The 13,125-nt window shown below is 42.5% G+C and overlaps 1 protein-coding gene across 8 annotated transcripts in view; it reads left to right on the top strand.

Moving 5' to 3' along the window:
• The window catches only part of BEND2 (BEN domain containing 2), a 74,301-nt gene that overhangs the window by 25,224 nt on the left and 35,952 nt on the right, over nt 1-13,125 (top strand). For 6 of the 8 annotated variants that reach the window (XM_087759180.1, XM_087759175.1, XM_087759177.1 and 3 more), the window contains one exon: nt 3,541-7,156. The exons of 1 other annotated variant lie outside the window; for it this stretch is intronic. In XM_087759180.1, coding sequence (XP_087615306.1) covers nt 3,541-3,776 — 236 coding nt within the window. In that variant the 3' untranslated portion in view covers nt 3,777-7,156. Of the gene's footprint in view, nt 1-3,540; nt 7,926-13,125 lie in introns of those variants that run through there. One more of the 8 variants, XM_087759176.1, reaches the window with a different exon arrangement.

Genomic DNA, 13,125 nt, shown 5'->3' with positions numbered 1-13,125 from the left:
ATAAAGCTGGAGGGCCGCCAGAAGGGACAGGGAACTAGAGCACTTGCCCGGTGAGGAAACTGGGCTTATTTAGTCTGGAAAAGAGAAGGCTCTAAGGGAACCTAGTAGCAACCTGCCACTATTTATCTTCTCAGTAAACTCCTAGAGTGAAGCTGTTTGCAGCACTGAATGTGGGAAGATGGGAGACAACAGGCATAAATGGAAAAGAGAGGTTCAGACTGGATATGAGCAGACTCTTTTTCCCCATGAAGACAGTCGAGCAGTGGAGCATGTTGCCCTGTGAGGTTGTGCCATCTCCGTCCTTTTTCAACATCTCAATGGACAAAGCCGTGAGCAACCTGGTCGGACCTGAGAGTTGTCCCTGCTTTGGGCAGGAGGTTGGAGTAGAGACCTCCCGAGGTCCCTCACGGCCTGAGTGACTGTGATTGGAAAGGAGGAGATTCAAGTGCCTTGCCCTTCTAAGGGCTCAGAGGTTGGCTGTCCCTATTCACCTAAGAGGCTCCATTGAGAGAAAAGGTCTCAGCAAATAACGTAGTTGTCAGAAGCTACAGATGGGATAAGGACTGCTGCCAAGTGAGCAGGCAGCATTTTGAACTAGACCAGTTTGAGCTATTTGAATAACGAATCTTTACTGAAGTGTGTCTTTTGAAATAATGTGTAACAGCCTGTTCCACTGTATGAATATGAACAGTTTTGCAGTTTCCTCAGCTTACATGAATCCAAGATGTCTTCAGGAAATTGTTATTGTTTATTCTATTTGCAAATGCTATTCTGGAAGCAGAGGGAGGGTATGTTATGGTTGGAGTTGTAGCAGATGTTTTGCCTTCTTCATTGTTCTTGCTTCAGCATTAAGACTTCTGGAACATTGATCCATGCTCCATCCTGAGAGGGAGTCTTCTGTTAGTCTCATTTGGTCCCTCCTGCAAGGCTGGATAAAGCGAATAGAGCTGTGACAGTAGAATTAATAGTTACGTAGCAAGTGAGGAGGAATGTGAAGTAGGTTGTAGGTAGAAAAGGTGTATGGGTGATCACACAGAAGAAAAGTTGACATTATCTGGTAAGATTTAAGCATGGCCAGCACAAACAATGGTGTTGGGGGAAAGATCTTCAGGTTTTTGGTGGCCATTTGCTCCGTGGCTATTGCAGTATGTTAAAGAGAGAGTTCAACATATTTGAAAAGGTTCGGTCATGCAATATAAAAATCTTTCCACCTTTTCTTTAATTTTCTGTGCTCTTGCCATATTTTCATTGTAAAAGTTGGCTTTTTCTATGGGAAATCTGAAGAGAAATTACTTTGCCAGGAATTCTTAAGTTTTGCTTGTGGGATGTTATTTACCGGGCTGGATCCCAGGCTGCAGGCAGCGTAATAGTGGAGTGCCTTCAACATTTCCCAACAGCACTGGCTTGATGTAGGGTTTTACTTCCTCCTGTGTCCTTATGATATCACTGTGTGATAGTGCTCACTGGGTTAGTAAGGTTGCATATTTGACTAGTTAGCCTTGTCTGGACAACACTCTTAGTCATATGATTTAGTTTTAGGTAGTTCTGCGAGGAGCAGGGAGTTGGACTCGATGATCCTTACGGGTCCCTTCTGACTTGAGATATTCTATGATCCGTCACGCTTTTTTGCAACGTGCATCTCCTAACAAATCTTGAAACTGCTTCTCCTCCATGTCTGGAGTATAGGGAGGTTGAAAGGGTTGTTGAGATCTGGACAGTGCAGCCTAACAGCTCCGCATGAGTGGAAAGATTGCCTCTGAGGATACAGCAATAGCGCTGAATAAAATGGAGCTGGGACTTGCACTCTCTGGGGCGATGTCTGGGCATGGCTTGAGGGACAGAGCATGCCAAAAACCATTCCCAACATAGCAAGACTATACATAAGAGTGGGCTTTCCCAAACTGTACATATTCCTTCACCACTAGCCTGTGAAGCTTTGCCACTTTAAGCGTCACCACATACTCCTATAGTACATGTATTTTGTTTCATGGCGTTTTGAGCTGAAGCAGCATTCAAAAGATGCGTTAAGTGTGTCTTAGGTGCGCAGGAAACACCATGTAGGCTCCAGAGCAGATGAGAGACAAAGTCCTCTGTGTTGTGGTTGCAGTCAGGCCGTGTCACTTGGCTCTGGGGCCAGAGGGCAGTCCGTGGCCCTGTTTTCGTTAACACTATAAGATGGCCTGATTGGATGGCAGCATCAGGTCCCTGAATGTAACCCTGCAGAGCAGGAAGGGGGCCTGCATAGCCTTACTGTAGTCCCAACAATTGGTCAATTTCTGTGAAAGAAAAGGCATAATTTAAAAGCTGTTTCGTGGGCCATGTACAAAGGCTCTGTAGGCGTGGTAGTAGAAATTCCTGTTCTGTGCTGTAGCTCTGAGGTGAAGCATTTTCTTGAATTTGCTGTCAGGGATGGAGGGGAAGAGAGCCTGGGTGCTGCTTCGGCCAACAGCTCGTGTATCCTTTGTCAGCACAGCTTATTACAGGAGCATCCTGGGAATGAAAGAACCTAAGGCGCTCTCGCTTCCTCCACCACCCGCCCTGGAGCAGAGTAAACTGCAAGAGCACAAGTTTTTCTGTATGTTATTTTATTCCTTCAGACCCATGCTTTTCTGGCAAAACAGGTTTCCAGGTTTGGAACTACAAGTTAAAATATCAACTGTAAACAATGATAGTATATTAGATTTTCACTTGCTACTATATGTGAGAGCAATGGAAGAGCAAAACTGACATAATATCAACTAGCTATACCTTTCATTCTACTAAGGTAAATCTAGATGTTAATCAGAGAAGTAGAAATAGTTTTGCCTTTGATTGGAAATTACAGCTGAGAATTCCTTTTTGGTGCTTATTTAAATCTTTTAGGGGCTTGCTTAGAGAAAACATGTAATTCAGCTAAGCTCAGAAGAACAATCACTCCTCAGTAATTTAAAAAAAAAAAAATTAAAATCTGATTTTAAAACTACTCATTTTACTTGTTGAAGGGGAGAAAGGTGCTGTAGTCTTGCTTTACTTGAGTTTGGTAGCAATGGGACAAATATTTGTTTACTGATCTTGTTGCAGTATAGTAAGGAACAAGCTCTTGCAGTTTTTCTGTCACTGTTGTTCCTCTACAGCTGTGTTATGTTGAATTGCTGTGTTTCATTTTAGTGAATATAGTTGTCAGAGATCCTCTGAAGGAGGTCTTGGTCCTGCCAAATACTGGCCATGCTGAAATGGAGCCTGAGATTTCTTTGCTCTGGTTGACCACATTAGACGCTGAAGTTATTCAGCACTTCAAGGGATCGAGGCCACATACACAGTTACATGCTTTTTTTGCATATTTTGTTTTTATGCTTAGATCTTTCGTTACTCATTTTCAAATTAAACAGAAAGAGGAGGGAAAAAATATCTGCCCTGTAGCTTTGCTCTTCAAGCCTCCTAATACGCCTAGCTGTCCTGTTTTGGTAGCATGCACTTGTTTTGGCTTAATTATATCCAAAAAGAGTATATAGCTTGCAGAAGTAATTGATAACTCACTCTTATATACTTGTTTATTTTTAGACTTTCTTCAAGAGAATTATCCATCCTTTGATCTAAAGGAAACTGGATATGATTGGAAGGCATGTGTGGCTGCCATAAACAGCACAATCCGCAGTCTCAGACATGACCATAAAAAGGCTACAGTTGGAATCCGTCGGAAAGTCTTGGCAGTGCCGGCACCGAGTGCAAAGAGTCCTCCACAGAGTCCCACTTCAGTAAAGCCATTTGAAAGTGACACTATCAATCTCATGGACTGAAGCTCTCTGACATGTGTCTCAAATCTTAATTTAGAAGGTTTTTATAAATCCCACATAGAAGCCTATTACGTTGAGTTGTCCTATTACACTGAGTTGTCAGCAGCACTAAATAGTATTATTTCACGAGACCAAAGTTAGCAGAAGACTTGGGAACCCTAACTCCTTGTATAAGTAGCATTTGTGCTCCTCAGAAATTACTTCCACTGTTCTCTGTAGCATTTGCAATGTACTCTTCCCTAAAAGCACCTTCTTCTCATGATTCATTGACTCTTGAAGATTAATCTCATTAGAAAAGATGCACTGCGCATCAAGTCAGCAGAAGCAATAGAAATGTGGAGAGGAAAGAGTGGTCCTCCTTGGAAGAAGACTCATAGGCAGCTAAATTATCTCATTATGTGTGAGGAATTAAATTTGCTTTGACAATTGGATATTTTAAGCAAAAATATCTAATGCAGAAAGGAAAAAAAAATGTGTTGCGTATAGCTAACTTGTTATATGTCTCACTTTTTTTGCCTCCTATAGCAGTCTTTGTTGTAGGATGAGGAAAGAGGCAGACAACAATGTAAGTACAGTTGGTAATATTTTCTTTCCTCTGATTTAGCTCTACAAAAGCACAAAAAAAAGTATCCAGAACAAACAGTCCAGTGGTTGGTTCTGTTTTTTCTTGGTGAAAATTAAAGAAAATACTTCTTCAGGAGCTTGGTCTGCTGCTCAGTGGCATATGTCTCATCCACTGGGGTGGATGTCCACAAGATGCAAATTTGCTGCAACTTTCATCTAGAGGATTTGGATCCTGATTCAGATTTCAGAAATAAAAATTTCTGTCAGCTTCAAGTCATCGGCTTTTCAGTTAAAACTGAGGACACATGCTATACTGTTGGTATGCAGTCAGAGATGACCAGCACCAGTGGTACACCTTCTCAAGCTTATAATCATAGCTTTTAATACTCAAGTCTACAAGGCTAGGCATGTTTGCTTTGCTGTCTGGGTAGGCTGCTGTTCTAGAGACTTGTCATCCTGCCTTTGTTAACTTATAAGATCTTGAAAGATGTGCTGTGATTATTCACAGAGTCACAGAATGGTTGAGGCTGGAAGGGACCTCTGGAGGTCATCAGATCCACTGCCCTTGCTCAGGCGGGGCCACCTAGAGCCAGTTGTCCACCACTGTGTCCAGACAGCTTTTGAATATTTCCAAGGATGAAGACTCCGCAACCTTCCTGGGCAACCTGTGCAAGGGCTCAGTCACTGTCACAGTAAAAAGACTGTTTCCTGATGTTCAGAGGGAACCTCCTGTGTTTCAGTTTGTGCCCATTGCCTCTGGTCCTGTCACTGGGCACCACTGAGAAGAGCCTGGTTCCGACCTTTTGGCTCTGTCCTCTTTGGCAAGGGCTCATTGCTGGCTCATGTTCAAATTAGTGTCCACTAGGACATTCCAGGGTACACTCTGCCCCATCATCCAGGTCATTAATGAAGATGTTAAACAGGATCAGACCCAGTATTGACCCCTGGGGTACAGCACCAGTCACTGGCTCCAACTAGACTTTGTGCTGCTGATCATCACCCTCTGGGCCCAGCCATTCAGCCAGTTTCCAGTCCACCTCACTGTCTGTTCATCCAGCCCATATATCAACAGCTTGTCTGTGAGGATCTTATGGAAGGCAGTGTTGAAGGCCTTCCTCAAGTCCAGGCAGACAATATCCACTGCTTTCCCTTCATCTACCAGGCCAGTCATTTTATCGTAGAAGTTTATCAAGTTGGACAAGCATGACCTCACCTTGTTGAAGCCATGCTTATGATATTCTTGTCCTTGATCTGCCTGGAAATGGTTTCCAGGATAGCTGCTTCATCACCTTCCTGGGGATGGAGGTGAGGCTGACTGGCCTGTAGTTCCCTGGGTCCTCCTCCTTGCCCTCCTTCAAGATAGGAGTGACATCTGCTTTCATCCAGTCTTTGGGCACTTCTCCCATTTGCCATGATCGATCAAAGAGGCAAGAGTTGCCTTGCAATGACATCAGCCAGCTCCCTCAGCGCTTGTGAGCTCACCTTGGACTTGCATATGTCTAGATTGCTTAAGTGTTCCCTGACCAGATAGATTCTCTTCCACCCAGTGTGTCTTCCTTGCTCCAGCCTTTCCCCCTAGTCTCTGGGACCTGGGATTCCTGGAGGCCAGCCTTGCTAGTAAAGGCTGAGGCAAAGCAGTCAAAAAGTACCTCGGCCTTTTCCATGTCCTATGTCACCAGGTCCCCTGTCTCATTCAAGCAGCAGGCCCACATTTTCCCTAGCCTTCCTTTTGTCACCTCTGTACTTACAGAAGCCCTTCGTGTTGTCTTTAACGTCCCTGGCCACATTCAATTCCAGTTGGGCTTTAGCTTTCCTGACTTTATCCCTGGATGCTCAGACAATGTCACTGCATTCCTCCCAGGTTACTTGTTATTTCTTCCACCTTCCACCTGCTTCCTTTTTGTGTTTCAGCTTGTCCAGAAGTTTCTTTTTCATCCACACAGGCCTCCTGGCATTTTTGTCTTACTTCTTGTTCAGTGAGGTGCATCTCTCTGGAGCTTGGAGGAGGCAATCCTTGAATTTTAACCAACTTTCTTGGGCCCATCTTCTCTCCAGGGCCCTAATCCTATAGGACTTCCTAACAGATCTTTGAAGAGACCAAAGTCTGCTCTCCTGAAGTCCAGGATTGTGAGCCTGCTTTTTACTCTCCTCCCTCCCCTCAGGATCCTGAACTCCACCATCTCACGGTCACTGCAGCTAAGGCTGCTTTTGACCTTCACATTCTCAACAAGTCACTTGTTGTAGGTGAGCATGAGGTCCAGCAAAGCTCCTCTCCTCATTGGCTCCTCTGTCACTTGGAGGAAGAAGTTATTGTCAGCAGCAAATGTTGATACCCTTGCCTTGCCTTTCTGTCCACACAACACTAAGATTTATTAGTGCACTGAATTATATATTTTTAAAAAAACCCAAAACCAAACAAACAAATTTTGAAAATTACTTGGATGTCAAACTCATAAAAATGAATGACTATATATATATTCTATTCACATCCCCCTCTGTTTCATTTGTAAGTTGAAATTCAACAGCATTAACTGTACAGAAGTTAATGGCTTTTTTTGTGGGGTGAGTTCTTTGTTGGTTGGGGTTTTTTGGTTGTGTTTTTTGGTTTGGGTTTTTTTTTGTTTTGTTTGTTTTCAAAAGAGGAAATCTTTGATATACGTCTTTCCATTACTTGTTTTTCCAGCATCAGTCACACAGTCTTCTTGCTGTCTACTGGGGTGTGAAGTGGCCTTGCCACTTGCATTATGTCTGAGTGTAGTCTCAGATGACCAACTTTTTCACAGAAAGAAGCTTTGCAGAAGGCTGACACAGGGAACCAGTTTCACCTCTGAAAGTTGATGCAACTGTGGCTTCCAAAATTATGCCTGTGTACATAGCAGAACAAGATTTAATGAAATCTGTCTTCTCCAAGGCAAAGGTTTCATGGTTTGTTTTTTTTATTAGCAATAGGATAAAATAGTGAAGTTACTTGTTCGCACTTCTATTCATAACAAAGAAGCAGTGTTTATTATATGCAGTATAGGATCAGCTTTTTTATTGCAAGTTAGGATATGCAATGGCCTTATCAGATATGAAATTAGTAATTTAAGTTTCCCTACCACCTCCTTGCAGAAGTCTTCTGTAGGATTTAAGAAATAGGCTGAATTTCTGATATTTTTTTTTTTTTTTTTTTTTACTAGAAGTGTTGTAGTGCAAATTTGGTTGCTTTGGTTTACTACGGACAAATTCTGCTGTTACTGTTCTATACAATCGTTCTTATAAATGCCAAGAACTTTGTTGTGTGTAGATATTACTAGTTCCAAACCTCAGAAAAAGCCAAAAATGCTTATATTTTTTCAGTAGTTTTATGAAACTTTTTCACTGTCCTTCACAGATTTTAATGGTAGAATGATATATTTATTGAATGACCTGTCTGGCACTGAAATCTGTTAGTGTGGTGCATACCTATAGCTTCCATATTGAAAAGAGAATTGAATAAAAGTAGAAATAATTTTCTTGTTTCTGTTTCAAATGTATCAATTTTTGCTAACTTTTATAAAATAAAGTTACAGTATTTTGCTGTTAGGAATAAAGTATTTTACAAATAAAACTAGCATATAGCTCCTTGACTACATATGTGTGTCTTAAATATTTCTTGCACCATGGATCTACAGTTCAGGTACCGTTTCATGTGAAAAGATTCTTTTGATCTCCTTTCAGGAACCATGGCTTTGAGGAGATCTTCTGACTGAGGTCAGGTGATTTCCAAATTTAGACTGCCTTAACTGATTGAGTAAACCGAAGCAAACTCTTTTGGACTTGACTTGTCAGTTACAGCGTTGTGTGAGCTATCTGAAACAGAGATTTCTACAAAAGCGTAGGAGTTGAGTAAAATTTTTAAGAAACTCCTTTAAACTGGTGCATTTTTCGTAGACTAGGCCTTATTCACGCAGTGGAATCACTTTCTGTATTAGTCTTCATTCAAGGAATAAAACAGGGCTGGAAGGTAATCTGTTCATTTGAAACACGGAGAATTCGCCACCTGTCCTCCTCCATCTTTGTAGTCCTAATACCTGTCTCTAATGCAATACAAGTCCTTTCTCTGTACAGGAGAGCTGGACCACTTTATTCGTGCATGATTGACGTCTCTGGATTTGCGATGATATTTCATCCGGTACTTCTGGCATCAGATTTGACAGCCCTCTGATCTGGTACTGTTCACATCCAGGATCTGGTACACGTTTCCTGGTAACGTGTAAAATGTTATGCTTTCTTGATGCATCTGTTGTAGCCTTGTGAATGGTGGTGCATATGGTATTTTCATACAATATATTAATAATTACATGTATCACTATGATATGCAAAAAGAAAATATCTCTTTATATATATTACACAAGTATTAAAATACTTCAGTATTAATTTTCACTAGACATTGGCAGTGACATGGAAATAAAGACCATGGCAAAACTCCATCCCCACCTCCACTTCTCACTTGCAACTGCTGTGGGTTTCAGCAGAAATTTTGTGTACGTCAGGCCTGCAGTAGTGGGTCTTGCTGCGTTAGTGGTCACATCCTTGTTCCTATAAATAACTCTTCCTGCAAGAACGACACCTTAATGATTCTGTTTCCGACATAGCACTTCCATAGGAGTTGGAAAAAATTGCAAGGGAGTGCCTTTCCCTTCCCTCTAAACTATGAAGAGGGTTGGTGTTTGCTTGGGTGTTTTCTGGTTGGTTGGGGTTTTTCTTGTTGTTTTTTAAAGTTTAGATCCTTGAAGTAGCTATTGGGTGACCGATAAGCTCTCTGTTTCGGATCCTACTCTGCTCTTGGGCAGTGTTGCTTCAAATTAGGTAGGCTGCTAGAAAGTTTTCCAGCAGATTCCTCAGCGCTTGCTGCCACGTTGCTGGAGAAGATAGGTTGGTATGTGAGCGAGTAAAATGAACGGAGCAAACACTCGTTGGTCTCCCTGAGCCTGGCAGTCCCTTGAAGCATTTTCTGTAGGAGCTGGGAGAGAAGTCTCCGTGAAATACTTCCATTCTTCCGTACCTGTCTGTTGTAGTGCAGATGACTCTTACGCATTTGTGAGGTGGGTCACTGCACGCTCTTGTCTAACAAATGAACGTAGTTGTTCCTTGCACTTAATGTCAGGGAGCAGCTTGAGCAGTGCTCCCCCAGTGAGGGAGAGCAAGGCGGGGCCGAGGGCAGCCGCCGCAGGGGCAGCACCATGCCCTTTCCCACAGGGAGCTCCGGTCAGGGCTGGGGTGGTGACTGGCAGGGACCACCGGCAGTCCCAGAGGAGGCAGGGGAACAAGGCAGGTCCAGAGTCCAGTCGGCAGCAGCAGAGACACTGCTGAACACGGGTTTGGGGTTCATGCAGGAGACGGGGCCGAGCAGGACTGGGGACATGGCTATGAGCAGGGTGCCCTGGTCCCCCTGCCCGGTAGGGGAGGCTGCAGGGGACAGGGCTGTACAGCCAGCCTGCCGGGTAGCCCAGAGGGGACCAGGTCGGGCTGTGCTTGCAGGGAGGTCCCGGCCCATGCGCAGGGGTGGCCAAGAGGGACAGGGGCAGGCTGCTCAAGGCAGCTGAGGCCTCTCGGTGCTCCTTGGGGCTCTGATGGAAAATGTTGTGGGTTTCACAGCATGCGTGTAAATAACCCATCTCACAGACATGTTCTGCTTTAATAGCCAGGACTCATCCCTTAGAACAATGCCAATACCATTATTTTCTGTTTTCTTCAAGTGTTTGTTCAGATTGTTTAATGGAAGTGCTCATAGGATTTTAGAATAAGATGTAGAAGGGGCTAAACATTTGTGCGGTTCTTTATTTCTGATTTTTTTATAGATGTGGCAATGTGATAATTTTGTAGTTCTCTTGTACAACCACCGATTTCTTTTCTTCAGTATATGGTATGATGGTATCTGTCCATGAAGTGAGATGGGAACTGCTGACGTTAAATGCCACCTGAACTATGAGCTTATGTAAGTATTTAACTTACAAGTTTAGTGTAGATTTCCCCCCCACACCTTAAGTGGTGAGGTGACGTTGATGATACTACTCCACGAAATTCACTACTGCACTGGAAACAGGGCTGCCTTTTACTCCTGGGTAGACTGAAGGGCTGCAGCACCACCTACCGAGGGCCGAAAGTTTTTCTGAGAAACCGAAAACCTTGACTGAAAGAACCGGTAAATATTCTGACAGAATGATGCAGTTCAGAGAATTTGATTTTGGTGCTCTCACTGAACAATTGAAGTTTCACTTTTAGCTGAGCTTTATCCTTTTAAGATAAATCTTTCCATTTAAAAATGATTTAATTTGAGTTTGGATTTGTTTGTTCAGTGAGATGCTATTTTTGTTTTAGTTACTTTTAACATCATCTGTAAATCTTTAACACATGGGGCAACTGTTCGCATACATTTTTGTATGAATAATAAAATGCGGGGCTGATGGAACCACCAGGATCAGCATCCTCTTTTCTCACAGCCTTAGCAGATTCTTTGGCATTTAATCTGCTGGCGCAAACTTTCCAAGGGTGGCATCTGCTCTGTAAGCCCCATTGAGGCAGAGAACTCCAGAGCCGCTGGCAGGCAGACAAGTGCATGAGGCTTGGGAAATTCCCAAAACAGTGCGAAGGGACCAGAGCTTGTCCAGAAGGAGATCTTTCTGCATGTAGTGTCAGGTTTCAGGAGGCAGTATAACAATATTGTAGGCCAGAAGACATTTAAAAATATCATTGGGTGCCTAGTTTGAGATAGGAAGGGTTACAGGTACATGACAGAGAGTAACAAACCAGCCCAAATTGAGGGGATTTTCAGATGTGGGAGCTGGCTGTATCCCCAAGTACTTGGACAGGTGAAACTTACTGAAACAAACTGGCGTTCTAGCCTTGGGAAGACATCAGAATGACATGGCAGTGAAAGCCTGCTGAGTAAGTGCCAAAAAGACTTGAGAAAAGGAAGGGACCTAACCAGATGGGAAATTCTGCAAGATCTTCTGTTTGGGAGCAGAGGTTACTAACCAAAGATAAAAAACTATACTGCTAATAGGATGCTGTGCCTGTCTTTTCTACTGAATGCCCTAAATTGCTTCGTGTCCTAATACAGAATAAGATGTCCAATATTTGCTGACTAGTGCCTTTCAGTATGCAGAAGGCAGTCCACAATTCTAGCTAGTTCAAGCCAAAGGAGTTAAAGCTCAGGCTGCCGCAGACATGGCTCGTTTGATTTACACTCTTCTTATGTCAGTTAATGCCTGCTAATGTCACACTTTTTAAACTGCACATATAGACAAATCCTGAGGGTCTGTAGGAGCCCAGAGCGTTATCTTATTCAAGTTGCTCTCTAAGATTTTGACACTGAAGGCTGGCTGAGGGTTTGGTGAAAGGACCCAGAATAACATCATCTGGAGCAGGCCCCTTGTAGCCAACCGAGCTTCCAGTCTGCTTGGCTGTGTGAAACACCCACTACTATACAACATTACGTTATTTACCTTGTTCGCTTCTTTTATCCAGTCCATGTTTTGCCTCACTTGTGCGAACCATGAAAGCTGATAAGAACGGCAGGCCTGTTTCATTAAGCATCAGTTTGCTTTCTGAGGTCTGCATTATCACTGGAGAACGTTTAGGATTCTGCAAGCAATGGGTCTAGTAAGCTGGATTTTGAGAGCAGTTTTTGTATCGCATCCTACTTTGGTTCTTATTGCCCAGAGCATCAGTCTTCACTCAGATTTGGCAACAAATATGCTGAAAGGGATGGGCTTAGTTTTCTGATCCACAAGATAATTCCTTTCCCTTACCAGTTGCACAGGCAGGAAATTTCAGAAGAAAAGGGTCAGCTATTTCACACTGAGGGGTGGGAGGAATGAAAATTGTTTTAAGTTCTTGTCTGTTGCATACTACTACGCTTGTTTTAGTGGCTGTAGGAAAGGAGTGAACAGAACAGCCAGGTGCTTGGGACATGAAAATGAAATACGTAGGCACATTTTTTTTTCCCCCAGTTGTCAGAGAAAGATGAAAACACTGAGAAATTAATAGTAATGCATTACTGACCTGATTGGTTTTGTTTAAATGTTTTTACAGGTAATTTATGGACTCCAAACTGAGAAAAGTGAGAAAAATACAGGGTTTTTTTTAAGAAACCTTAAAAAAAAAACAAACAAAAAACACAACAGAAAAACAGACACCACAAAACAACAACAAAAAAAACCCAACATCATTCTGCCACTTCCTCTAAGAGATCAAAGATAACATTTCAGTGTTGCTATGTTCTGTTCCCCTTCTGCCACTGTTATGAAGGACGAGTTAGTTTTCTACTTTATGGTCATGACCTTCATAGAAATAAATTCAGTCATTTAAAGCAGCAACCTATTAAAAAATTTCTGTTTTCTGCACATTGCAGAACTCTTCTTCTTAAATTCCAGTAAGATAGTTTTCCATAAAACATTCTTTCCATCCTTCCATGTATTTGGATTATAAGTGAGGATTATTTTTCTGCTGTGTGATCTCGTGGAGGTGCTAGTTGAGCACATTTTGTCTCCTTTTTTTTTTTTTTTAAGGATGTAGTTCTATAGAGCTACGCTTTCAGTGTTCGCTGGAAGCAGAGATAAACAAAAGCAAATATGTGTGTGAAAATCTTTGCTTTCCTCCATGTAACCAGTGAAATGTTTTTATATGGAGATCTTATTTTTGAATGTAGTTTCTTTTTCCCTCATAACTGTAGTAACAGTAAAAGATACCTTTCCTATGACAAGACAACAAAGACAGCATATTCTTTATAAAAGGAAAAAAAGCCCACACCCCAAGCACTGAA

The sequence above is a fragment of the Nipponia nippon genome, unplaced genomic scaffold (assembly GCF_047370975.1).
Source record: "Nipponia nippon isolate SJK-2023a ecotype South Korea unplaced genomic scaffold, ASM4737097v1 scaffold_2, whole genome shotgun sequence".
Taxonomy (NCBI): domain Eukaryota; kingdom Metazoa; phylum Chordata; class Aves; order Pelecaniformes; family Threskiornithidae; genus Nipponia; species Nipponia nippon.
The sequence above is the reverse complement of the archived record's forward strand: the minus strand, read 5'-3'. Positions and strand labels throughout refer to the sequence as shown.